At 56.9% G+C, this 26,531-nt stretch overlaps 5 protein-coding genes across 5 annotated transcripts in view; 1 reads left to right on the top strand and 4 right to left on the bottom strand.

The window, feature by feature from the left end:
- The window catches only part of KDM2A (lysine demethylase 2A), a 32,286-nt gene extending 22,452 nt beyond the window's left edge, over positions 1-9,834 (bottom strand). Inside the window, exons 1-3 of the mRNA XM_058806357.1 lie at positions 9,748-9,834; positions 9,401-9,428; positions 8,117-8,221 (exon numbers count right to left, since the gene is read on the bottom strand). Of these exons, the coding sequence (XP_058662340.1) occupies positions 8,117-8,221; positions 9,401-9,428; positions 9,748-9,767 (153 nt within the window). The 5' untranslated portion in view covers positions 9,768-9,834. The remainder of the gene's footprint in view (positions 1-8,116; positions 8,222-9,400; positions 9,429-9,747) is intronic.
- Positions 9,835-11,180: 1,346 nt separating this feature from the next.
- RHOD (ras homolog family member D) lies at positions 11,181-12,747 on the bottom strand. The gene is made up of 5 exons (XM_058806329.1): positions 12,540-12,747; positions 11,967-12,054; positions 11,662-11,771; positions 11,440-11,574; positions 11,181-11,348 (listed from the first exon to the last, which is right to left on the bottom strand). Exons 1-5 carry the CDS (start codon positions 12,666-12,668, stop codon positions 11,181-11,183), a joined length of 630 nt encoding a protein of 209 aa, XP_058662312.1. The 5' UTR covers positions 12,669-12,747.
- A 1,660-nt stretch (positions 12,748-14,407) lies between these two features.
- Positions 14,408-15,325, top strand: LOC131558522 (mas-related G-protein coupled receptor member H-like). Its single transcript, XM_058806328.1, has one exon. The coding sequence runs from the start codon at positions 14,408-14,410 to the stop codon at positions 15,323-15,325; it is 918 nt and encodes a 305-aa protein (XP_058662311.1).
- Positions 15,326-17,466: 2,141 nt separating this feature from the next.
- On the bottom strand, positions 17,467-18,427 carry LOC131558795 (mas-related G-protein coupled receptor member H-like). The gene has a single exon (XM_058806816.1). It carries the CDS (start codon positions 18,397-18,399, stop codon positions 17,467-17,469), a length of 933 nt encoding a protein of 310 aa, XP_058662799.1. The 5' UTR covers positions 18,400-18,427.
- A 1,487-nt stretch (positions 18,428-19,914) lies between these two features.
- Positions 19,915-25,633, bottom strand: LOC131558793 (uncharacterized). Its single transcript, XM_058806815.1, has 2 exons — positions 24,725-25,633; positions 19,915-21,194 (listed from the first exon to the last, which is right to left on the bottom strand). Exons 1-2 carry the CDS (start codon positions 25,631-25,633, stop codon positions 20,136-20,138), a joined length of 1,968 nt encoding a protein of 655 aa, XP_058662798.1. The 3' UTR covers positions 19,915-20,135.
- Positions 25,634-26,531: the final 898 nt, after the last annotated feature.

The raw sequence follows: 26,531 nt of genomic DNA, 5'->3' as shown, positions 1-26,531 counted from the left end.
ACAGGCAGGGAAGCAGCCAGGCTGTGATCAGACAGACCCAGGGCACAGCAGGTGCCAATGCCAGAACGGGCTATGCAGGGAAGATCCTCCCTTGCCAGAGTTTCCAGATAGAGTGTGAAGAACCAAGGCACCAAGATTATGACAATCAGCGGCCTGCCAGGTCACTGCTTATCTTAAGCACAAGAGCTTTTCCTTTCTATATCCCTCTCCCCTCCAAGGCTGCACCTCCCACTTCAGCTCCTGGGCTGGGCTCTAAGCTCTGGAGCACCAGCACAGCAGCAGCAGGCTGCTGCCCTCTCCCACCTTAACCCTGGACTCCCTGCTCCCCCAGACATGGCAGGCACCACTTAGGATCTAAACAACAGCACAATCCCCTGCAGAGACCCAGACGAGAGGAACCACTGAGCTTAACTCAGGTTTAATGCCCCTCACCACCTCCCATTTCTCTCAAAAGCTGGAGTGCTGAATGGGTGTATCCCAGGTGGCACATCCCTGGACAAAGACAGACTCCAAGCACCAGGCTGAGGAGCAAACAGGATCTACACAAAACTGGAGCCTTTCCAGGCTTCCCAGCTCCAGGAGGGATTCCTATCACGAGCAAGGCTGGCAGCATTTCAGAATGACCGGGGAGAACGCTTTGCTTTGCACTTTTGGGTTACAAAATTGAACGTACACGAAGAGTAACTGAGGAATTGGAGCAAGGCAGGTGGGGAGGGAGCATGGAGGGGCCAAGCAGAGCTCCACAGCTGCTCCCAAAGCACACAGTGACCAGTCACAGCAGCAAAACCACGAGGCAGAGGAACATGCTAGATCAGATCACAGATGGGCAGCTCTGGCAGCAGTCCCAAAAAGGAGGCACTGCTCCTAGGAAAGGATACAGCTCCTCACTCCAGTCACCTGCAGCCTCTGTCACACACAGCCACTGTCCCAAAGGGCTTTGATGGCACTGCTAACCCCCAGACTGCCCATTGCCACCACCAGCCATGGCATCAGGAGAAATCCTGCCTGGATTCCATGCAAGCCTGGAGAACCTCTTGAAGGAACATCAAACCATCCACACCATTTCAAGGCTGAGCGCTGACCCTCAGTGCTAAAAACCATCCTTTGGTATTCAGCCCTCTCATTTCTGGAGAAGACTGAGAAAACCTCTTGAATTACACCCCACTCCCTTCCCAATCAGTAGAAATCCAAGGAAAAAGCCTGTGTGCAGCCCTTTCCCTGTCAGGTGTCCCCAGCACGAGCCCTGTGCAGTGAGGTAGATGAGCAGTACCAGCTCTGCTCCTCCTTTTGCTTTGTGCAGGAAGGCAACAGATTCCCCCCAAATGGAAGAAAATTAACCAAACTGCTCCAAAAAAGGCTGGCTTGAAAATGATACACATTTAGTCCATATTCCCAGCACTGAGCCCACACAGACCAGGAGGCAGAGACCCAGGACAAGGGACAGTCAGAGCCATATGCCCTCAGAGGTGCAGCTGATGCAGCAGTAGCAGGCCAGCCCTCAGTGACTTCATTCCTTGCTGGAGACCTCTCTGTCTCCAACACACAGAGATCACAGGGCTAGCTTGGATTTTTAAATTTTTTTTTATTATTATTGAGGGAAATGCTCACCCTCCGAATTTCTCAGTGTCCCAACCCAGCTCTGCCAAAACCTGTTGCCAGTTCTGTCCCAGCCTGAGAGAAGCTGGACCACAGGAGTACTGGAATAACAAAAACGCAGGAAGCTTTGAGGTTTGCACTGCAATTCCTGCTCAGCTGACACCATTTTTTAAAGGGAACAGCAGCAGGCTGGCTGCATTGCAGGCTATGGGGCTGAGGATGCTCAGGGAGAGGGGAAACAGCCCAGAGCCTTTGGGAAGAACATGGACAATGTGGGAATCCAGCTCCTAGGAAGGATATTTCCTCTGGACTCTGTGCTGTTACACCATCCCTGCACACACTCCCTCCCCCTCTCCTCCATAAGGAGCCCAGCACTCGTCCCTTCCTTACTCCAAATGGGGCAAAGGGGCTCAGTGACACATGGAAATATTTATGCACAGCAAATTAAAGACACTGAGGCAGCCTGACCTTAAAGGAGCATGCACTGCCAGCCCTGTCCTTTCCACTTCCAGCTGCCTCAGCTCTATCCCAAGATTACAGCTCCCAGGAGCCAGGGGTACATGGAAGAACAAGGAGGACTTTTCTCAAGCAGTATTTTCTCCCAAACTCTGTCAGGGCTGGCTAAAACACAACAGGATTGTGTACTCAGCTCCCAGCCCTGAGGAGCAGCATGAACAAAGCTCACAGAGCCTCCTCCTTGACCTAAAGGAGCAGCTTTAATAAAACTCTTACGTGTACAGAGCAACAGCTAAAATGTGAAAAATCTACCACCCTGCAACCCTGAGCAAATCTCAACCCAAAAACTTCTCTGGTCCAAGTTCCTGGAACTTCCAGAGGGACTCAGAATCCCTGGAAAGCCAGCTCATTGCTGTTTACTCCCAGTGCTGTTGCTACAGCAACAGAGATGCACAAGCATGGACACAGGAACGGGACAGATCTGTCCAACAGCTCCACCTCCTCTCCACCCATATCATCCATGGATTCCCAGGATACACTTTGTCACCAGGTTCACCTGAACCACCTCAAGTGGCAGAAAGCAACAGCCACAGCCAGCTCTGGATGTTCCCCACCTGGCTGCCAAGAACTGGGAAAAGAGGTAAACAGGGAGCATCAGCAGCTCAGGGAGTGCAGGCCACTGTGGAAAGGGAGGAACAACACCAAAGTTCCTCACAGCCCCCAAGGCTCAGCCATCATTTCCTCCTCTGGAAACACCAACACTCTTCCCTCAGCAGCAGCACCAAAGATCTCATCTTGAAGGGAATTGCTACCTTATACATTTTCAGAGGACAAGATGAGTGCAGCACCTTGTTTCTGCACCTTCTGAGAATATCACCACTTTCCCACATATGCCCTTCCTGCCCCAAACCCAGCCAGTGAGCTGTAGATCTGGGTGCCTCCTAACATAACTAAAAAGGCACTGGGGGCACAGGGACTGCTCTCCTGACTTGTCAGTGTCACCTCCAGCTGGGATAATCCTGGGAAAACTTATTCCTGGTTAGTATAGGAACATAAATGAAGCCTGCAGAGATCGTTTGGTAACTCACAGGTAACTTGAAGTGCTTCTGTGGTATTTGGCTCCTTGCTTAGTCAGCACTGCAGCTTCCAGGACACACTCAGAGCACAGCCAGGCTTGGGACAGTAAGAATCCAGCAGATATTTACCTCCTGCATCCCTCTCTGCTGACAGGGAACAGCATCCACTTGGTTTCAGGGACGTATTCTCCCAGGGACCAGCACAGTCATGCATCTGGCAGGATCTAAGTGCTCAAAGGGATTTCTAAAGCTTTCCAAGAATAGCCTTCAGTTGCTGCTAGTTTCCACCAAAGCCCTGCCCAGACCAAATCTGAACAGCCCCTGAATTATTTAGAGCTCATTTATTACACCTGGGTCATTGGGAATGACTCATTTGTAGTGCCTCCAGTTCGAGGCATGTGGGAGAGATTAATTACCCCCCTTGCCCGGGTCCTGTCTAGACTGGGCAGCTGAGGTGTGTCCAGCAGGGACATTTGGCCAAGCTGGGTTTCACACAGAGGACACAGAGGAACTCCAGGAAGGAGCTTGGCTTGACAGGAATTGCCAGTGTCACATTTCAAATGTGGGGAAGAGGGGGCAGGTGATGTAAAACCACCCAAATCCTCACCCAGTGCCTGGGGCTCATCCCATGCTCAGTATCTGACACAGGCAGGGTCACCCCAGTGCACTCATGTGAGTCCCGAATCAGTGGGAGCAGCCCTGGAACAGCCAGAATGCAGCAGGACTGGCCTCTGTCACCCCCCCCAGTACCTGGGGGTGACAAACACCAGCAATCCCCAGGGATCATTACCTGGCAGTGAGCAGCTGTACAGGACAAACCAAAACTTGGGCTGAACCTGATGGGATTGCTCCTCACATCCCACTGTTGGGATACTGTGAAACTCTCAAGATGGAGCAACACACGAAAGGTAGGAAGCTGCATCCTCCTCTTTCCCATCTTACCTGACACAGGCAGCCCACAGCCTGCTCCCCCTGACCTCCCTCTCTCAGCTTGGAGGCCATTTATCCCTCAATTTATTCCTATCCCTCAATTTATTCCTATCCTGTGAGAAAAACTGTCACAAGTGTCCTGTCAACATGTGTGGGCCTTCCTGCGGGACTTGTGTCCTGAACTATCACCCTGCAGAACTATCATCCTGCAGAAAGAATACAAACAAGTTGGAAACCACAAGATTCCAGCTGCTGGGAATCTGGGCACTGGTCAGAGCCAGAAGTGCCACCCCTCAGGCACGGGCTGAGCTGGGATCACTCCACAGCATGCAAGGCTGTAGGAAAAACCTTGTCCTGCACACTCCCCAGGCTTCACCCCCCAGCTGATGGCTGCACATGCTGCAAAGCCCATCTGAGCTCTCTCGGGGTGGACACCGACATGTAAGGGCAGGTTTGGTAACTGCTGTTTACAGGAGAGGCCTCTGCTCTGGCTGGTAGGGACAGGCAGAGCCTCCTCTCGAATTTCACACAAGGATCTGACCAGAGGGCAGGGCAGTGCTAGGGCAGGACACAGACTGCCTCAGACCACGGGACAGAGCACAGCACTCCCCAGCTCCCTCTCACCTCCCTAACTCTCCAGCACCCACAGCACTTTGATCTCCTGCTCCACGAGCCCATTTCCCTTCATGGGTGTCACAGCTCTTCCCACAGCCACAACAAGGGCGACACTGCACCCAGCCAGGGATGGTCACTGGGGCCCAACACCCCAGCAGGGGCTGTGGCTCAGCCCACAGAGCCCCCAGGGAGGGCGAGGCTCCTCCCCAGGCTCTCTCCAGCAGCAGAGCCAGTTTAAGAGGTTCCTACCCCACCCTGTCTCCCCATCTCAGACTTTCAGCCCCGTCAGGTTTGCTCACTACCCCAGCACAGACAACAGCTGGGACTGTGCCTCCCCCCTGCCAACTTCTATCCAGGGCATGATGCACAATTCCCTGAGGCAATGTTCACCTCAGGGCCATCAGCTCCCAGAGCACTCACTCATTGAGGGAGAAAACCTCCTCAACCAGCTCTACCACCCCGGCAATCCTAACTGGGAACCACACCCTGAGATCCAGACTGCTGGGAAGGCTGTGATGAGCAGGATTTGTCCTTCGGATAATGGCCCTCCCCTGCTGTGCTCCCAAGTCATTCTGAAGTGATCCAGCGCTGCTGCCCTTCATTTCTCACCCTGAACATTGTCACTGCAAGCACATGGCAGCACTGTGGTAATGTGCTAATCCCAGCTTGCAATTCACAGGGCCTTGCTAGTCTCAGTTCACAGCACAGCCCTGCCAAAACGAGCCCTGGAGCAGGCAGAAGGTGAGATTTCCTCACACTTCCAGCACCCAGGAACATGGCAGGGCTGCTCTGCAGAAGGGCAGGCAGCCTCTGTGAGCAGCAGCCCAATGGATCTCTTTCTGCAGAGCCTTTCAGGAGTCCAGGCTCCTCGTGGGAGCCCAACAGCCTGGTGTGACATGGGCTGGGTGCAACCACCCAGTGACAGCCAGCAAAGACTTCCAAGTCTCAGAGAGGGACCGTGGCATTGTTAGTGCCAGGGCTGGACTGTCACTCAGGCTCAGGACACAATAGAGCATTTCAGCTCCTTGGTTAAGGGCCTCCAAACACACAACTCCAGCTTGAAATGCTGGAACCTCAGCCCAAGCCCCAGGAAATGCCTCGTTACAGAGCCGGGCAGAATAACTCACATACAGAATTAGCAGGAAACTGCTCCACAGTGCCTGCAAGTCCCATCTGCACTGCTCCCAGTGTCTGGTGAGGAGCATGGATAGCCCATAACCTGCTCCTCTGTGTCCTCTCCACACTCAGCATCACCCACGGCCTGTGTGAGCCTCCCAGAGCTCACCAGGACACAGCTTCTCCCACAGATGGTCATGGATGGGTGCAAGACATCCTCCCAAGATATCTCTGAGTCCAGAGCCCTCACCCAGGCCTGTGTTATCCTGGGAGTCATGGATGCAGAGCCTGAGCTAGGAAGGAAGTACAGTTAGGGCAGTGCAGCCCATCCAATCGGTGTCATTGTGCCACACAGGCATGTGTGACCCAGCAGAGAATTCCTGAAGGAACGTGACCACACCTGAAGCAGAGGTGAAATTCTCCTCCAAACCCAGATCTTTCACCAGCACTGATAAATTCATTCACAAAACAGACACACATCAGATTTTTGTCAAAGCAGGGGAAGGCAACATTAGTGCAAATTAAAGAGAATAACACAGAACACTCGAGATTTCATCTATGTCCCACAGAAACTAGTCAGGAAAAGGATGCTGCCAGTGTGATTACCTGACACACCAGAGAACAAACCGCCTCTGCCATCTCAGCTGGCACCATCAAACCACACAATTAATTCAGCTCCTTCACCACCATAAACTTCAGGTTCAGGTTGTTTGGCTGGTAGAACTACTATCACACCTGGATTGGTTTGTTAAAATACATTTATTTTTTGCTATTTGAGCCCCAGTCACACACCAGAAACACAGCTGACAGCAGCAGAAACACACTGTACCAGCAGCTCACTGCTTCCCTACTTGGAACTTCTCATTCAGGCCTACTAACCCAGCTCCCAAGGCCAAGGCATATGTGGGATATTCGAATAAGTCAAATCATGCTCTACAGAAGAAAAACAATCATCTTTTAAGGGTCCTTCAGCAAGAGAGCATCACTGACACAGCAGGAGCACATAATGAGCTGGAAGTTTCCAGGAAAAGCATGGCAGGAGGTAGGAGTTAAGCCTCAGCCACCCCACAGGGGTCATGCCTCCTCCCTGGGCCTCAGGCCAGCACAGACAGCACACAAGTCCAGGTGAGCCTCACCCTGCTGCCCATGTGCCCTCCCAAACCCCTTAAGCACGGAGCTCATCAGCCTGCAGGCATTTATCCAGCTTAGCACATCCTGCTGGAGCCCAGCCCACCTGCACCAGGACACCAGCTCCTCCTGATTTCCATTTGAGAGATGATAAGCATACTTCAACTGACAAGTTCCTGGCTGATAGCCCCCTTCACCTGCCACATCCTTATCCAGATGTTTTGGGTTAGTCCTGGATCACTCCCCAGCCAAACCAGCACCTTGAGCTGCATCCTGCACAGCTGTGGGAATAGATGTGTCAGGATGAGGGAGGAGGTGGGACTGCACTGATGCCAAATTAAAACATCCACCAAAGCACTGGGGAACTCCCCAGCACCCAGAACTGCTCATCTTGAGGACAAAGCCTAATGCCAAGAACCACACAGCCTCACACCAAATGATTCCAGAGAATTAAAGGATAAAGATTCACCTTTATGGGCAGCACCTTGAAGGTGAGGGTACAGATGTGACTCAGAGAGGGACTCCCTCCACCACAGAGCTGCCACTTGCCCTCCCTGGGGGCTTGCAGCTGCCTCAAAAGAGTGTGGGAGGCACAGCAGCTTCCCTCCCTCCCTGGGAATATCACCTCAGACTCTAAGAGCAGTTGCTCCCAAGCTGCTCCCAGTTACAGCCCAATTTCCATTGGATTCATGCAGTCCCAGCAGAAACACCAGAGCTCCTGACAGGGCCTGACTGGGACCTGAATGCTGGAACAGCTCCCTTCAGAAGAAAACACTGGGAAGAGACACAGGCACAGGAAAACTGAAGCCTGAAGCTGGAGCTGGTTCCCTCAGCTTTCACAGCCACCTAAATCAAGACTGGTAACACACAGTGTTTCAGGTCCTCTGCTTGTCACAAACACACATAAAAAAAACTGTTGTGACAGAAACTACACTGACACCAGTTTCATGTTCCTACCCCAAAGCTCCTTCCCCAGCTTCAGTCTCCAACCTCCCTTTCCAGAGCTCAGCAGCCAAATTCCCTTCATTAGTACAAACTCAGTGACACAAAAAGACCCACAAAGCCAACCAGAGCCAAACCCACACCTCTGAGCAGCCTGCATCTGGGTGGTTCAACCCTGCTGCCAGGAAAAGCCCTTCCCCTCTGCAGCTGCAAGAGAAGCAAGCCTGGAACAGGACTGTCCCAAGGGCACCACTGACCAGTCTCTGGCTGTATCGGATCCGTTCTTCCTCGGGCTCCATCTCCGACTCCTCGGAGGAGAGCGAAAAGGACACGCCAGGACTGCTGTCATCGTCCTCTTCCTCCTTGGGAGCCAGAGGCAAACAGTGAAAAAGGGCACAGGGACACCCACACCCCTCACTTCCCTTCTCCTCTTGGGGCCAACCCCACCCTGCCCTGGGGGCTGGGAGAACCCAGTGGATGAGCCCATGCCAACCTCTAAGGCTCCTATTTTAACTCAGAATAAATGTCAGGGTAAAGGACTTCACCAGCTCTCCTGTAACACAACAGGAGCTGCAGGTCTCCCACCCTGGCTCCACACTACCACCAGCGGCTCCTCTGGCCCACAATGGGATAAAAACCAGGGAAGGTGCTGTCAAATCCTTCTCCAAACAACACAATCACTGGCCTTGGGATATCCTATACCGTGGCACCCGGGAGAAACTACAGTGCTACAGGATGTGTCCCATGAGCGGGGAAGGCATATGGGATCTCTTACACATAGCACCCAAGCAGGGGAGCAGCTAGGGATCTAACTCCTGGCTGGAGGAGACCTAAATGCTGAGCTCTCCAAATGTGCCACCTTGTGACACCACAAACCAACCTAGGAAAACCTCCCAGGGCGTCAGATGGCACCTACACTTTTTTTTTTTAAAGGGACAGAAACCAACCAAAGCCTGGGTATGGCACGGCTCTTAATCCCCAGCACTATGCCTAAGTCGGACCTTCGGGGAGGAGAATCGGGGAATAGGATCGAGGAAGGGGATCTGCCATCCCCTCAGTGTTACAGAACCGCTACGACCACGCAGGGCGAACTCGCTCCGTCCTGCTCCTCCCCGACCCCCGAGCGCTCCCGGTCCCGCCAGCACCTTCCCCACCCCTGCCTCCCTTGGAGCCACGGCACCGGACTCCGGCTCGGTCGAGGGAGGCAGCTTCCCCACACTTGCTGAACTCTGTTTATAAACAACCGGACAAGCGGAGCTCGGCGCGCCGGCCCCGCCGCGGGGGAAGGGGCCAGCCCCGGCCCGCCGGGCCACCCCAGCCCGCCCCCGCCGGGGCAGGACGGGGGGCAGGACGGGAGGCGGGAGGGAGGGAGGGACGGTCCCCGGGGAGCTGTCAGCCGGCACCCGCCGCCCCCTCCTCAACTTCCCGACGCGGCCTCCCGGGGCCCGGCAAGGGGAGAGCCGCCCGCGCCCGCTCCCGCCCGGCCGCGCTCCGGGGCCCCGCACAAACTCGGGGCTCGCCGGTGACCCCGCGGTGCTCACCAGGTCTCTCCTGCGCCTTTGTCCTCTTCTACCGCCGGCACGGGGGAAGGGGAACAGAACAGACGGAGGAGGAGGAACCCCCGGTCAGCAGCGATCGCGCCCCGGGCCCGCCGCGCCCCCGGCCCCGCCGCTCCCGGCGCGGGCAGCGGGCGCTGACAGCCCCGCCGGCCGCCCCCCGCCGCCGCGGCCCGCGTCCCCCCGCCACCGCCGCCGCCGCCTCCATCGCCACCGCACCCCTCCCGCCGCCGAGTGCCGGGGCTCCGCCGGCGCCGCCCGCCCCGTCCCGCCCGCGCGGTGCCCCCCCTGCGCCGCCGCCCCCCGGCCGGGACGCGATTCCCCCTCCTCACACAGGAGCCGCCGCCGCCATTTTGAACCCGTCAGAGCCTCACATACACACCGACGCCACGCGCACGCGCCGCGCGCACGGGCCCCCCCCACAGCCCGCGCGTGCGCCGTGCGCTGCCCGGCCCGGCCCCGCCCCGCGCGCGCGCGTCTCGGGCCCGGCCACGCCCACCCCGTACAAACCACGCCCCCTCTCATAACCACGCCCCTTCCCCACGTGGCCACGCCCCTGGCGGGGGGGCCGGAGAGGGGGAGCCCCGGTGGGATTTTGGGGGGCTCGTGGCACAAAACGCTCCGCCGTGAGGCCCCTCGGTGTCCCCGCGGGCTTCGCGGGTGCTCGCACGGCTGTGCACGCCTGTATGGGGGTCTGAATGCAGAGACACCGGCAGGCACCTACATCCACCTGGGTAACCAGTACAGCTCCTTAGTTATACACTATAAACAGTGTTTTATAAACTATACATAGTTCTATAGATAGTTACAGCCTAACTGTATGCAGTGATATATAAAATAAATATAGGGATATGGATGGCTATACATTAACTCTATAGTTAGATATACATTATATAGAAGCATGTATATAAAAACATATGTATATAACTATACATGTGGTTATAGACTTGTATGTGCAGCACACACCTGAACACATGCTCACACATACCTCAACCCAAAATCGGATGATGACCCCATCCCGGTGGTCTCTCATCCAACCTGGGCCCATGGCGGGAACCCAACACCCACCTACACCACATCCCCAACACCCACATCCTGTTCCCAACACCCACACCATGTCCCCAACACCCACATCATGTCCCTGACACCCACACCATAACCCCGACATCTACACCATGTCCCTGACACCCACACCATGTCCCTGACACCCATACCATGTCCCCAACACCCACATCCTGTCCTCAACACCCACACCATGTCCCCGACACCCACACCATATCCCTGACACCCACATTGTGTCCCCAACACCCACCCAGGGTCCCCGACGCCCCCAGGCCGTGCAGGGGCTGCCCCTGCCCCAGGGACCGCTCAGGCCGATGAGTTTTGAGTCACTTTAATGGCAGAAGATGGCCCTGCAGTGACCCCGTGTCCCCCTCCGGCGCTGGCCTGCCAGCGGGAAGGGGAGCCCCAAATCAGTTCTGTGTCCCCAGAGCCCGGCTGGCAGGGGCTGCTGGCACAGGACGCTGGGATGGATTCCTGGCGGGACAGGGACATCCCCAGCGGCATCCCCAGCTGGAAAGGAACTCTGGGATGCAGGCGGGTGACAGTTCATGCCAGGAATGCTTTCCTGCTGTCACCCCGCGGTGACCGCCGGTGCCAGCCCCGGGCCGGGCGGGTGGCGGCGGCGCTCCGGTGGCGGAGGCAGAGGTGTCGGAGCTCGGGGACAGCAGTGGCTGTCCGAGGGGGCTGTGCCGAGCCGGGGGGCTCAGAGGATGGCGCAGCCCCTCCTGGGTCCCGCCTTGCGCTGCCTCCGGCGGGCGGCGCTGATGGCGGCATTGCAGGCTGTCACAAAGATGTTCCCGACGTTGTCCTGGTACCTGGCTGAACACTCCATGTAGGACACGGCGCGGACCTGCCGGGCCATGGCCTCTCCCTGCGGGGACACACACACAGAGTCACACCTCCCCAGGACCCCGCTGTCCTGTCCTGTGCCGTGTCACCTGTCACCCGGAGGTGACACCCACCTGCTGGCGGGAGACGGGCTCTATCCGCCCGTCCTTCAGCTTCTGCAGCGCCTCCTGGTCCTGCCGCAGGTCCGTCTTGCAGCCCACCAGCAGCACCGGGACCCCCTTGCAGAAGTGGTTCACCTCCGGGTACCACTGTGAAGGGACATGTCATCCCGGGATGGGCACATGCCACCCAGGGATGGGGACAGGGGACAGGTGGCACCCCCGGGGCTGCGTTACCTTTGTTAGGATGTTGTCAAAGCTGTTGGAGTCGGTGACATCAAAGCACATGAGGACAACGTTGGCATCTGAGTAGGACAGAGGGCGAAGCCTGTCGTAGTCTTCCTGTCCTGCCGGGTGGAGAAGGAAACCATGACACACCGTGAAAGTGACATCTGTGGGGAGGCTGTGGGTCAGCCCCCTCTGCCACAGTCATGGGGACCCCTTGGAGGGGACAAAACATGACCACACGTGTGGGACACCCCAAAACGCCCGGGTGGGAGAGTGGGGGGCACACCAGCCCGGGCTGTCCCCTGCTGTCCCACCTGCTGTATCCCACAGGTGGATCTTCACGGGCTTGCCGGCAACCTGGAGGGACGCTGTGTACTTCTCAAACACGGTGGGGACATAGACCTGCCAGGGGACAGGACACAGGTCACACAGGCGGCTGTGGGGGGCAGTGACAGAGGGGACACCCCTGGGGACAGGACAGAGCACAGGCAGGGAAGCAGGCAGCAGGAAATGGTGCATCCTCCCCAGGGCAGAGGGATAGGAACCACCCTTGTCCCCCATCCCAGGGCACATGGATGCCCCAGGGGGACTTGGGGATTCAGGACAGGGGTTCTGGGGTCTCTGTGGCTGCCCCCCTTCCCTGCACTCTCCGAGTCCCTTATGTGCCCTCACCGAGGGACAAACCCTGTTTCCCCCCGGGACTCCCCAAGAGAGGCAGAGGTGTCACAGACCCCCATCAGCCCCAAGCTGGGCCAGCCCCCGTCCCCATGTCCCGCCTCAGAGGGCCCCGCTGCTGCCACCGTGTCGGTCCCACCGCCCTTTGCCCGCCACCGCTCCCGCAGGCCCGGGGACAGTCCCGCACCCCCCAGGGGACAGGCATCCCGTACCTTGGGGAAGTCCCCTTTGGCGAAGGCCACCAGCAGCGACGTCTTCCCGCAGCCGCCATCCCCGACGATGACAGCCTTGACCTCGGTTTCGGGGGCTCCTGGGCTCTGCTCCCCGCGCTCCCGCTGCATGGGGGTGTCCGCTGGGGCCACGGAGCCCGAGTGGCCTCGGCGGGGACAGGGATGGGGACGGGCAGGCGGGAAGCGCCCGCCCGCTCCAGGGTGCGGCTGTCACCCGTGTCACCCGCCCGCCGGGCCCGCCCGCCCGCCCGGGGCTGTGACAGCGGCCGGGACACACGTACGAGTGTCCTGGCGCACAGGTGACCTTCTCCCGGCGCCGTGCACAAGCGTCACACTGCCACCTGCGTGTCCTGCCTGCCTGGGTGCCGCTCCCTCGCACTCCTGCCCGCCGCCTCAGGCACACTCCATTCTCTGATCCGACTCCAGATCCCACTCCCCATCCCGATCCCGTTCGTGCAGATCCCCCTGCACAGCGCAGCCCCCAGCGATGGGACCCCGGTGCCCTCCCCGACGCCTCCGAGCCTGGGGTTTATTGCCCCGAGCATCCGCGGGAGGCAAAGTCCAGGGGTGGAGCAGGCACGGGGGTGGCGGTGACTCAGTGCCCTGGCCCCGCTGTCACCGCCAGCCCGGCTGTCACACCCGTGCTGTGCCCCGCCGGACTCTCTGTGCCCGGCACCGGGGTGAGGGGACAGCCACCCAGCTCCTGTCTTTCCTAGTGATTCCAACCCGGCTGGGACAGGCTGTGACACCCCGCTTTGCTCAGGGACATGCCATCCCAGCAGCGATGTCACCCATGCCCCCCATGTTTGGATGTGCCCAAGACCCTCTCCCCTCCCCTCTTCTGCCACCCCAAAACTTTTTGGTGGGGGTGAATGGGTGCTTCCTGTGTAGGGTTGCAGACAGGGATGTGGGGTGTGCTGTCCCCTGTCACCTCCCCTCTCTGCCACCAGCCTCTCCAGGCTCTCTCAGTGAGTACCAGCTTGTCCAGGAGGGCCCCCAAACCAACTGGAGTGAATCCAGAGTGATGGGTCAGACAACAAATTCCAAATTCTCACCCAGGCCTGGAGCAGGATGAAGTTGGTGGAGAGGGATTCTCACGCTGGGAGGCAAATGCACGCGGTAATGAACAATCTCAGAAGGATGCCAGCATTGGGACAGGATGGGGAGAGGAGGCTGGAGCACTATCAAACAATTAGGAAGGTGGCAATTACCAGTCTAATGAGATATCAGGTTGAATCCTAAAAGCATCAAGATTCTTTCACAGCGAGATGTAACTGCTGCAGCGTTCATCCTCTGGGGTATTTGCTCGGACAAAACATTTCCTTTCCCGCAAGACCAAGAGAATTTTGACGGGAGAAGAGGCAGCCTGTGTGCAACTGCCCAGTGCTGTCAGTGCCTGACCTGTGATTGTGCAGAAATGCCCCAAAAAGCAGCTTTATTTGGGGACAAATAAGCTGCTTGGAGCTTCTGAGGACGTGGAGGCCGCAGTTTTCCTCACTGGAGAAGACCGTGGCGAGGAGCACCGGAGGGAGGGAGCGTGCCCTGCTCGGACACACCAACAGGTTGGCCCCAAGGAAAGGTAGGGGACTGGGACCAGAGCCCAGCCCTGGGCACTGCTTGTTTCTCCCTGGATGTCCCCAAAGCCCCTCTCACTGCTCCCATGGTCGGGATGGCTGGATTGATCCAACCCTCCCCCTGCCCTCACCTCACCCCCAGCCATCCCACGCCCCTCCCCTGTCCCCAGCCCTGTTGTGCCACCTCACTGGGATCCCCTTCCTGTCACATCCCCTGGGGTCCCACTAACCCCCCTCTGCTCTGCCCACAGCTGGGGACACATCCCCCCTCCCACCATGGAGCTGAACCAGACATCCCCACCTCTCTCATCTTCCCTGATGGACACTGAGGGAGATGATTCCTGTGGGATCAATGTCACTGATGTGGCCGTAAACGGTGTCACTCTGCTCATCTGCCTCTGTGGGCTGGCTGGGAACGGGGCTGTGCTCTGGCTCCTGGGATTCCACATCCGCAGGAACCCCATCACTGTCTACATCCTCAACCTGGCCGTCGCCGACTTCACCTTCCTCCTCTTCATGGTCCCCTCCTCCCTGCTCTACCTGCTGGACGATGTGTCCTGCTCCACTGTCGTGTCCCTGAAGTACCTGAGGTCCCTTCTCCTGCTGTCGCTGCTCTCCTACAACATGGGGCTGTACCTGCTGACGGCCATCAGCATCGAGAGGTGTGGCTCAATTCTCTTCCCCCTCTGGTACCGCTGCCGCCGTCCCCGGCGCCTCTCGTGGGTGGTGTGTGCCCTGCTCTGGGCCCTCTCCATCGCTGTCATGGTCGTGGTGACTTCCCTGTGCCTGTCACACGAGCACGAGCACTGCCGGGTGGCTCTCATCTCCATGTATGCCCTCAGCTTCCTCATCTTTGCTCCACCCATGGTCATCTCCAACGTGATCCTCTTCATCAAGGTCCAGTGTGGCTCCAAGAGACGTCAGCCTAAGAGGCTCTACGTCGTTATCTTCCTCACTGTGCTCTTCTTCCTCATCTTTGGGGTGCCCCTCAGCCTCTCCAATTTCCTGCAGCAGCTCAGCCCCAGCGTCGTGTCCTCCCAGGTGGTTTTCCTGCTCGCCTGCATCAACAGCAGCATCAACCCCTTCATCTACTTCTTGGTGGGGAGCTGCTGGAGGCGCTGCTCCATCGTGTCCCTCCAGGTCGCCTTCCGGAGGGTCTTTGAGGAGACAGGGACCACCACAGTGTCCAGCTGAGAGGCCACTGTGGTGCCACCAGCCATGCTGCCCACGCTGGCTTCATGCTCAGCTGCCCACCCTCACTCCCAGCCAGGCCTGCAGGTCATCTTCCTGCAGCTGTGAGTCAGGATGCATCCCACAGCTTTTCCATTCCTTTTCCCATCCCACTGATCCATGTTGTTGTGTCTATTCCTACCCCTATCCCTATCCCTGTCCCTGTCCCTGTCCCTGTCCCTATCCCTATCCCTGTCCTGGCCCCAGTCCCTATCCCTATCCCTATCCCATCGGTCCCTGTCCTTATCCCTATCCCTATCCCTATCCCTATCCCTATCCCTATCCCTATCCCTATCCCTATCCCTATCCCTATCCCTATCCCATCTGTCCCTGTCCCTGCCCCTATCCCTATCCCTATCCCTATCCCTGTCCCTGTCCCTATCCCTATCCCTGTCCCTGTCCCTATCCCTATCCCTACCCCTATCCCTATCCCTACCCCTGTCCATATCCCTATCCCTGTCCCTATCCCTATCCCTATCCCTGACCCTGTCCCTGTTCCTATCCCTATCCCTATCCCTATCCGTACCCCTGTCCCTGTCCCTGTCCTTGTCCCTATCCCTATCCCTGTCCCTGTCCCTGTCCCTGTCCCTGTCCCTACCCCTGTCCCTGTCCCTATCCCTGTCCATGTCCTTCTCCCTGTCCCTATTCCTGTCCCTATCATTGCATCCCAATCCTATCTGCATTCCCACCCCAGTCCTATCCCCACACCATGCTCATCTCGGCTCCCCTTCCCTGTTGCCCGTACCTATCCTATGCCGTGCCGTGCTATCCCGCAGGTTTCCCAGCTGGCGTCCTCTCCGAGCGCGATCCGTCGGGCTCTGCTGCCCTCCTGTGGGAATATTTGGGATTGCCGGCATCCGGACCCTTCCTGATCCCCTCTGACATCCCAGATCCCCTCCTAGGGCCGCCTTCCCTTCTGACAGCCCCGCTCCTCCCGGGATCCCCGGCTGTGTGTCCACTCCTGGCCATTCCACGCTCCTCTGCCCCAATAAACGCTGATGGATCCATCCCGCTGTCGCCTCTGGTCCCTCTCCTGGGAGGCTGGGGGACGGGACACGGCGGGTGAAGCTCTGGAGGGGAATGTCCCAGAGAAACACTCCCCAAACACCGTGTGAAGGAGCCTGGGGTGAGCAGCCCGTGGGGAGGGAGTGGAGCCTGAGGCCCGGGGCTGGGAGGGATGGGAAGGACGGGAGGTGGGTGGGCTGCATGGGGAGTGGGATGGGAGGGTGGTGTGGGAGGGGTGGGACATGATGGAGCTGCTGGGAAGATGTGGTGGGAAGGTGTGGGGTGTGGTGGGGCTGGAGAGAAGGTGTGGGGTGTGGTGGGGCTGGAGAGAAGGTGTGGGGTGTGGTGGGGCTGGTGGCCTCATGGAAGCCCCATGGAGGGGGGTGATGCCCCGTGGAGCCCATGGTGACAAACACAGGTGTCACCCTGCTCCTGGAAGGGGGTGGCTGTGCTGAGGATCACGGCCTCCTCCTCTCCTTGCTGCTGCACCACCTGAGCCTGCTGAGGGAGCAGCTGAAGGCAGTGGAGAGGAACAAAATTAAAAATAAAAGATTTCTGGGGAGATCTCTGCTGTGACACTCACAGAGCCCTCGGGGTGGGGAATGCTGAGCCCCTGGGCCATCGTGTCCGTGCCAGCCCAGCTCTGGCACTGGGGATCATGGTTGCTGCAGGGAGCACAAGCCATGGCTGTGTCCCCTCCCTCCAGCCACATTCCCGCTGGCAGCAGCAGCCAGAGGAAGCCGGGAAGCGCTGGCAGAGGGGGCAAAGGCAGCTCAGGGTTCACGGTGCTGTTCATTGATAGCAGACTCAGTGGGATGCAGGAACCAGGTGCCAGGGGAATTTTGGGATCACAGCTGTGTTGGGAAGGATCCATTTGGGGAACAGTGCTCCAGGACCCGTGAGGGAGGAGCACAGCCATGCTCCAATGAGAATCCTGCAGAGCATCCCTCCCACATGGCCACTGTCATTGCCCCTACTCCTTTCTCCTGCAGGATTACAGCACCACAGGGAGGGTGATCCCATGTATATTTATTAATCAGGTGACTCAAAGAAACCCTCGGCCACTCTGACAAGGTCCTTCAGCAGAGCAGTGGAAGGAATCAACAGGTTGGAAAGGCTGTGTCCATGGCAGGATCATGGCTGTGGGCAGTGTTTTCTTCTGGCTCCTCAAAGACCCTCTGGAGGGAGAGCCGGAGGGATCCCATGGAGCAGGGCCTCCTGAACCTCCCCACCAAGAGGTAGATGATGGGGTTGGTGCTGCTATGGATGCAGGTGAGCAGGAAAAGAACCTGGGAGGACACAACAGTGTAGCTGAGCTGCTGCAGGAAACTGGAGAGGCTGAGGGGGAGAGCAAAGAGGAGGAAGGAGAGCACAACGAGGAAAATAACAATGTCGAGTCTCTTGGGTCGCTGCTGCTGGGACCCACACTTGAACTTAATGAGGAGGATTGTGCTGGAAATGAGCATGGCTGGGGCAAAGAGAAAGAGGTTGAGGGCATACATAGTGATGAGAGACACCTGGCAGTGGTCATGCTCTCGTGACTGGCACAGGGCAGTCATTGTGACAATGACAGTGATGCAGAGGGCCCAGAGCAGGGCACACACCACCCATGAGAGGCGCTGGGGACGGCGGCAGCGGTACCAGAGTGGACAGAGGATAGATGTGCACCTGTCAATGCTGATGGCTGTCAGCAGGTACAGCCCCAGGTTGTAGGAGAAGAGCAGGAGTGGGAAAAGTGCCCTCATGAGCACCAGGGGCACGATTGTGTAGCAGGACAATTCCTCTAGCAGATAGAGCAGGGTGGAGAGGACCATGAAGTGGAGGAAGGAGAAGCTGGCGAAGGCCAGGTTGTTGATGTAACTGGTGGTGGGGTTCCTTTGGAGGAGCCAGAGCACAGCCCCGTTCCCAGCCAGCCCACAGAGGCAGATGAGCAGTGTCACACTGTCTATGGCTGCATCGGTGACATCAATATCACAGATATCATCTCCTTCAGTAGGTGAGGCAGGAGATGGGTACACGGTGGTCACCTCCATGGATGGACGCTGGGCAGGCAGTGGGATGTGGCCCCTGGCTGTGGTCAGAGTGGATGGGCAGTCAGTGCTTGGAGAATCCAGAGATGGACCATGTGGCTCCTCGGCAGCTCCCTGCAGTGGGAAGGATTCAGGTGAGAAAAGTGAGATGTGCAGGGGAGGAGGGCATTGAAAATGGTGGGGTAGGAGAGGGTTGGGCTGTTTGCCAGGACATGCAGTAGGGAAGCACAGGGCAGAGGAGAGAGACGAGCTGGGAGGGCACTGCAGTCACCGGGAGAGGGTGGCAGGAACAGAGCAGGTGCTGCAGGAGAGGAAGGTGGGGTAGGGAGGAAGGCAAACATTCCACTGACCTGTTCCCTGTGGGGCAGCAGCAGGCAAAGGGCTCTGTGCAGATCAGCGGCGCTTCCTGGTCCCTCTTGCTCCTTTGGGATCCATGTCCTAAAGTGGCTCCTGCCAGGTGAGGGACATGAAGGAGAAAGTGCCCAGGTCACCAGGAGATCCTCACTGCCCACTCTCCAAATGCCCAGCCAGCTCCTCTCTGTGCTGTGTCCCGGTGCTGCTTCCCAAGCTTGGTGGAATCACGGGGGAGTCGGAAATTGCATCTTTGGCTTCGTCAGAGCTCCACTTCTACTGAGTCATTTATCTTTTTTTTTCTTTTTTTTTTCTTTTTTTTTTTTTTTTTGTCCCGTAAGGAAGTGGCTTTTGCCAGACACTCCTCAAACAGAATTTTGCAATTGGCTCATCATTTCCTTTTGATTAGAAACATTCCTTCCCTGCAGAATGTCCCTTTCTCCAAGTGCCTTCTCTCTCCCGACAGGCTTCTACCATTCCTCATTTCCCTTCACTGTGGGGTCGCTGTCCCTCCAGGAGCAGAGGGATGCCGGTGGTGCTGTGGTGCTGTTGGCACTGGAATGTCGGCAGTGCCGGCAGCGCTGATGATGAAGCGGCTGGGTGCTTCTCAGAAGCATTTCGCATTCTGGGAAGAGCTCCGGGATCCTTGCCAAAACCTCCCCAAAGGCCCAAAGGACGCTCTGCTGAGCTTCCTCGACCTGTCCCCATCCCATCCTCACCCCTGCTCCCTATCCCGCTCTCCATCCCATCCTCTCCCCATCCTCTCCCATCCCGCAGCTTCCCGGGCCAGCGGCCGCTCCCTGCTCTGAGCGCGGCCCGTCGGGCTCTGCTGCCCTCCAGTGCCCAGACTTGGGATCGCCAGCAGCCAGGCAGCCTCCGATCCCTGCGATCCCCTCCTGAGCCTTCCTCATCTCCTCGGACACCCCAGACCACTCCGCGCCGGGCCACCTTCCACCCCGACAGCCCCGCTCCTGCCCCGCTCCAGCCGGGACTCCCGGCAGTGGCTCTGCCCCCCCTGGCCATGGAGTTGCAGGACCCGGCAGGGAGGAGGAAAGCCCTGCTCCCGTGTGCTCCCTTCAGAGCATCCCTCCCACATGCCGCTGCTCCCTTCTCCTGCGGGATTACACCGCGAGAGTGCTCCAAACGAGTGTTTGAAAAAGTCACAGCCAAGGGAATCAGTAAAAACTGGCTTTAATATTAAACATCAGCACAATGGAATTAATTGGCCAGGAGCGTTTCTGAGATCTTAGTGTGGACTGGAAAGAGGGTGAGGATGCACCAGCAGAGGGAGGGTGATACTGTGGATATTTATTGATCAGGTCACTCAAGGAATCCCTCAGCTGCTGTCACAGGGTTATTCAGCAGTGCAGTGGCAGGAATCAACAGGTTCAGAGCACAATGTCCATGATGGGATCATTGCTGCAGGCACCATTTTCTTCTGTGTCCCCAAAGACTCTCAGGAGGGCCTTCCTTAGGGACCCCATGGAGCAGGGCCTGCTGCAGCCCTCCATGGAGCAGGGCCACCTGCAGCTCCCCACCAAGAAGCAGATGAAGGGGTTGATGGTGCTGCGGGTGCAGGCGAGCAGGAAAACCACTTGGGCTGACACCATGGTGTAGCCAAACTGCTGCAGAAAACTCCAGAGGCTGAGTGGGAGAGTCAAGGGGAGGACGAAGAGCACAGTGAGGAAGATAACGATGTCAAGTCTCTTGGGTTGCTGCTGCTGGGAGCCACACTTGACCTTAATGAAGAGAATTGTGCTGGAAATGAGCATGGCTGGAGCAAAGAGCAGGAGGTTGAGAGCATTCATGGAGATGAGAGACACCTGGCAGTGCTGGGGCCTCAGTGACAGGCACAGGATAACCACTGTAACAAAGGGGAGGGTCCAGAGAAGGACAGTCACGAACCCTGATAGGTGCCGGGGACGGTGGCAGCGGTACCAGAGCGGGCAGAGGACGGATGTGCACCTCTCGACGCTGATGGCTGTCAGCAGGTACAGCCCCGTGGTGTAAGAGAACAGCGAGAGCTGGAATAACAACTTCAGGTACTCCCGGAGTGTAATAGTGTAGCAGGAAAGTTCCTCCAGCAGGTGGAGCAGGAGGGAGGTGGCCACAAAGAACAGGAAGATGAAGTCGGCGACAGCCAAATGGAAGATATAGACTGTGATGGGGTTCCTGCAGAACCTGAGGAGGCAGAGCAGAGCCCCGTTCCCAGCCAGCCCACAGAGGCAGATGAGCAGCATGATGCCAACTACGGCCGCATCGGTGATATCAATTCCACATGTATTATCTCCTTCAGTGGGTGAGGCAGGAGATGGGGACATGGTGGTCACCTCCATGGATGGATGCTGGGCAGGCAGTGGGATGTGGCCCCTGGCTGTGGTCAGAGTGGATGGGCAGTGAGTGCTTGGAGAATCCAGGGATGGACCATGTGGCTCCTCAGCAGCTCCCTGCAGTGGGAAGGATTCAGTGGGGAGGAGTGAGATGTGCAGGGAAGGAGGGCAGTGGAAATGGTGGGGTAGGAGAGGGAGGTGAGAGGGTTGGGCTGTTTGGCAGAGGATGTAAAAGGAAAGCACAGGGCAGAGGAGGGGGGAGCTGGGCAGGGCCCTGCAGTCACTGGGAGAGGGTGTCAGGAACAGAGCAGCTGCTGCAGGAGAGGAAGGTGGGGTAGGGAGGAAGGCAAACATTCCACTGACCTGTTCCCTGTGGGGCAGCAGCAGGCAAAGAGCTCTGTGCAGATCAGCGGCGCTTCCTGGTACCTCTTGGTACCTCCTGGTACCTCTTGCTTCTCTGTGTCCCAAAGTGGCTCCTGGCAGGTCAGGGACATGAAGGAGAAAGTGCCCAGGTCACCAGGAGATCCTCACTCCTGTCCCACCACCTGCTGTCTGTGCCCAATCCTGTGTTTGCCCTCCAAGACTCAGTGCAGTCACCGAGCAGTCAGAAATTGCATCTTTGGCTATGTCAGAGCTCCACTTCCTCAGAGATATTTATCCTGGGTGGATTTTTTTTTTTTTTTTTTTTTTTTTGCTACAGAGGAAGTGACTTTTGTCAAAAGCTCCAAATGAAACACTTTGGCTCATAATTTTATGCTGATTAGAAACATTCCTTCCTTGCAGTGTGTCCCACTCTCCAAATGCCTTTCCTCTCCAGACAGGCTTCTGCCACTCCTTGTTTCCTTTCCCTTTGGGCTCATTGTCCCTCCAGCAGCAGGGGGATGTTGGTTGCACTGGAATGCTGGCAATGCTGGCAGTGCTGATGAGTCAGTTGGGTGCTTCTCAGAAGCAACTCCCATTCTGGGAAGGGCTCCAGGATCATTGCCAAAACATGCTCTGGTCCCAAGGAAGCACAACTCAGCTGCTCCCTATCCTATCCTATCCCATCTCATCCCCACCCCCATCCCCATCCCTATCCCTATCCCCACCCCGCTCTCCATCCTCACGCCATCCTATCACATCCCACAGGTTTCCCAGATGGAGCTGTTTCCTCACTCTGAGCGTGGCCTGTCAGGCTCTGCTCTCCTCCAGTCGGGAGATTTGGGATTGTCAGCATCCAGACCTCCTCCAACCCGCTCCGAGCCTCTCCTGACCCCTCTGACACCGCCTGCAACACCCCACACCATCCCCAGGCCCTCCTTTTGCACCCAACAGCCCTGATCCTGCCCTGATGCATCTGGGACCCCTGGCAGTGTCCCTGCTCCTCCTGGCCATAGGGTTCTAGGGCCCAGGAGGGAGGAGGAAAGCCCAGCTCCAATGTGCTCCTCAGGATCACACAGGATGATAAATGTGCCTGGAGCCAGTGCAGAAACAGATAAGGAGGCCTGCAGTGGTTTTGGGGCAAGTTCTGTAACAAGCAGTAAGAACACATAGCCAAAGGAAAAGTTAAAGGCAAGGTCACCTTTAATATCTGAGCACTCAGTGAATGTGACCACCAGAGACCCCTCTGAATGATCCTCCAGGATCAGGAGAAGACTTGGAGAAGGAGATGGATGCATGGAAATGAGTCCTAGTAAAGTGATGTTTATCTATTATATAAAAAAGACATTTTGTTGACTCTATGTAGTTGTGATGGATAAAACCCCTGTGGTAAAGTCTCACATCAAACAGAAATATGGAGAGATCAATCTGTGTGTCCTTTGGAGGTAAAGAATTCCTGCTTCCTAATGCTTCCCATTGTGTTTGAAAGTTTATTCTGGCTGATTTTGGTATCACTCCCATTCTGATCTCCACTCCTCTCCCCATGCCGTGCCATGCCATGCCATGCCATGCCATGCCATGCCATGCCATGCCATGCCATGCCATGCCATGCCATGCCATGCCATGCCATGCCATGCCATGCCATCCCATCCCATCCCATCCAGTGCTGCTCCCCACCTTGAAGCGCTGCCCATTAGGCTCTGCAGTCCTCCAATTGGGACATTTGCGATCAGCAGCATCCAGACCCTTCCTGACCTCCTCCAGACACTTACAGAACCCTCTTACCCTTCTGGACCCCTCTGAGAACTTCCAGACCCTCCCCGGCTCCGTCTTTTCCCCTGTGACAGCCCTGCTTCTACCCTGCTCCACCCAGGACCATGAGCAGTGTCTCTGCTTCCCCCAGCCATTCCTGCTTTTGTACATGAAAATAAACAATTTAGCAAAGAAAGGACATGAACAGCATTTAGCTGGAATGGTATCTCATGCCTTAACCTTGCTTCCGGACCTGCCCCAGTCAGATGTCTCAGGTACTAACACAGCTGAGAGAGCAGCATTTCTGCCACATTTGCCCCAGCAGATGCAGACGTGTGTGCACACAGCCAGGCAGGCAGGCAGGCAGAGTGAGTGCAAGGTGCCTGTGAGCAATTGCCCTGGCAGGCAGTGAAATGCTCCCTGCGGATCCCTTTGCATCTCCTCCCTGGGCCAAGGGCTGGGCCTGGAGCCCTGCGGGGATGGGCCCAGGAGCCGTCGGCGTTCGGGGATCAGCCCAGGGCAGCAGCCGGGAGAGATCCCAGCTGGGAGAGGCCCCAGTGCCAGGGAGCATCTGCTCAGCGCTGCTGGGCCCAGCAGAGCTCCAAGGCTCTCCTTTGGGGCCGCTGCTCACAGGGCCCCAAGGCATGGGCGGCACTCACAGCAATGGCTCAGCCTGGCCACACTTGGGGCCGGCAGCTTCCTGGGACAGTGGCAGAGCAGGGATGCTGTGGCATCCAGGGCAGTACAAGAATTTCCAAGGCTGTTGATGAAAGCCCAGGAGGTGGTTGGACAGCAGCAGTTGCTGGGAGCAGAGGGTGTTTCTGATCAGCGCCACAGGAGCTGAGCCCAGGGACTGCTCCTCAAGGCTGAGGCCTAAGGAGCCTTTCTGAGATCCCAGTGCAGCCTGGTTTTAGGAAAATTATCCACAAATATCAGAGGTTTATGTCCAAACAGGAGACTGATGCATCCTTTGACTTTATTTGACTGAAGGTAGAGGCTATGAGGCATTCCCCTGGGATCTCTCAAACTTATGGAGGGCACAGCCGCCCTTTTTATTCTAATTTCCTGGCCACATTTCCCTTCTCTCTTTCCCCACTGGCTCAGGTACTTGATAGGTACAGGCTGCCCAATACACCTGATACTAAAGATTTCCCTCTAATGTATAACCGACCCTTTCAATTTTTAATTCTTACACAATTTAGGGGTTTTTCTTCCCCATTCTTTCTTTCACGTTTTGATGTCTAATTTCATTTATCAGCAAACCTAAAGTTTCTTTGTAAATGGAAATATCTTCTTCCATTCATCAATCAGTGGAATCCTTCCCATTGTTTCTTTTATTTCCCAGTGCTAGTTGTATCTACCAGCAGACCCACAGCTTGTTTGTAAAGACAAATCCACTATTGCTCTCATTGGAAAGGGGTTGGGTGATGCACCAGCAGAGGGAGGGTGACACTTTAGATATTTATTCATCAGGTGAATTAAGGAGTCCCTCAGCCACAGTCCCAGAGTCCCTCAGTAGTGCAGACTCAGAGCACTGTGTCCATGGCAGGATCATGGCTGTGGGCAGTGTCTGTCTCCTCAAAGACCCTCTGGAGGGAGAGTCGGAGCAATCCCACAGAGCAGGGCCTCCAGCACCTCCCCACCAGGAAGTAGATGAAGGGTTTGATGGTGCTGTGGATGCAGGCGAGCAGGAAAACAACCTGGGAGGACACAATGGTGTAGCCGAGGTACTGCAGTAAATTCCAGAGGCTGAGGGGCAGAGTGAAGAGCACAATGAGGCAGATAACAATGTTGAGTCTCTTGGATTGCTGCTGATGGGAGCCAGGCCTGACCTTAATGAAGAAGATTGTGCTGGAAATGAGCACGATGGGAGCACAGAGGAGAAGGTTGAAGGCATGCACAGAGATGAGAGACACCCAGCAGTGCTCAGATAGCTGGACAAAACACAGAGAAATCATGGTGGCAAAGACAGTGATGAAAGTTATGAGCAGGGCAAGCACCACCCATGACAGGTGTTGGGGACGCTGGCAGCAGAGCCAGAGCGGGCAGTGGATGGAGCGGCACCTCAGGATGCTGATGCATGTCAGTGTGTACAGACAAAAGGTGTGTGACACCAGTGGCACCCTGAAAAGAAACCACACATACTGCAAGGGCATGACGATAGAGCAGGACACATTCCCCAGCAGGAAGAGCAGAGGGGAGGGCAACAGAATGAGGAGGAAGAGGAAGTCCAGAAGAGTCAGCATGAGAATGTAAAGGATGGTGCTGTTCCTGGACAAACACCGGGAGCCAAGGAACCAGAGCACAGCCCCATTCCCAGCCAGCCCACAGAGGCAGATGAGCAGTGTCACACTGTGTATGGCCACACTGGTGACATCTGTCTCACACAGATCATCTCCTTCAGTGGGTGAGGCAGGAGATGGGGACACGGTGGTCACCTCCATGGATGGACGCTGGGCAGGCAGTGGGATGTGGCCCCTGGCTTTGGTCAGAGTGGATGGGCAGTCAGTGCTTGGAGAATCCAGGGATGGACCATGTAGCTCCTCAGCAGCTCCGTGCAGTGGGAAGAATTCAGTGGGAAGGAGTGAGGTGGGAGGGTTGGGTTGTTCTGCAGAGAATGTGAAAGTAAGGCACAGGGCAGAAGATGGGGGAGCTGAGGAGGGCACTGCAGTCACCCGGAGTGGGTGTCAGGAACAGAGCAGCTGCTGCAGGAGAGGAAGGTGGGGTAGGGAGGAAGGCAAACATTCCACTGACCTGTTCCCTGTGGGGCAGCAGCAGGCAAAGGGCTCTGTGCAGATCAGCGGTGCTTCCTGGTCCCTCTTGCTCCTTTGGGATCCATGTCCTAAAGCGGCTCCTGCCAGGTCAGGGACATGAAGGAGAAAGTGCCCAGGTCACCAGGAGCTCCCCATTCTCATCCTGCTGGCTCCTCTGTGTTCCCTGTCCGGGTGTTGCTCCCCAAGGCTCGGTGGGGCCATAGGGCAGTCGGAAGTTGTTTTACAACTTCAGCTGCGTCAGAGCTCCACTCCCTCAGAGTTATATATCTTGATTTTTTTTTTTCTTGTCCAAAAAGGAATTGGCTTTGGTCAAATGTCCAAATGTAGAACTTTGCAAATGGCTTCTCATTTTCTTCTGATGAGAAACATTCCTTCCCTGCAGAATGACCCATTCTCCAACTGCCTTCTCTCTCTCTACCATTCCTCATTTCTCTTCCCTGAGGGGTCATTATCCCTCCAGCAGCAGAGGGGTGCTGCTGGTGCTGGTGGCACTGGAATGCTGCTGGCAGTGCTGGTGAAGAGTCTGGCTGCTTGTGAGAAACTGCTCCCATTCTGGGAAGAGCTCTGG

Source organism: Ammospiza caudacuta, chromosome 6 (genome assembly GCF_027887145.1).
Source record: "Ammospiza caudacuta isolate bAmmCau1 chromosome 6, bAmmCau1.pri, whole genome shotgun sequence".
Classification (NCBI taxonomy): Eukaryota; Metazoa; Chordata; class Aves; order Passeriformes; family Passerellidae; genus Ammospiza; species Ammospiza caudacuta.
The sequence above is the reverse complement of the archived record's forward strand: the minus strand, read 5'-3'. Positions and strand labels throughout refer to the sequence as shown.

Excerpts from the sequence above, each read along its gene's own strand:
- RHOD (XM_058806329.1), bottom strand. The coding sequence starts at position 12,668 with ATGCAGCGGGAGCGCGGGGAGCAGAGCCCAGGAGCCCCCGAAACCGAG. Across the intron at positions 11,772-11,966 it reads CCACCTGTGGGATACAGCAG|GACAGGAAGACTACGACAGG; the intron begins GTGGGACAGCAG and ends TCCACCCGGCAG. Across the intron at positions 11,575-11,661 it reads TTGACAACATCCTAACAAAG|TGGTACCCGGAGGTGAACCA; the intron begins GTAACGCAGCCC and ends GTCCCTTCACAG.
- LOC131558522 (XM_058806328.1), top strand. The coding sequence starts at position 14,408 with ATGGAGCTGAACCAGACATCCCCACCTCTCTCATCTTCCCTGATGGAC.
- LOC131558793 (XM_058806815.1), bottom strand. The coding sequence starts at position 25,633 with ATGGAGGTGACCACCGTGTCCCCATCTCCTGCCTCACCCACTGAAGGA. Across the intron at positions 21,195-24,724 it reads ATGATCCTGCCATGGACACA|GGAGCTGCTGAGGAGCCACA; the intron begins GTGCTCTGAGTC and ends TTCCCACTGCAG.
- LOC131558795 (XM_058806816.1), bottom strand. The coding sequence starts at position 18,399 with ATGGAGGTGACCACCGTGTACCCATCTCCTGCCTCACCTACTGAAGGA.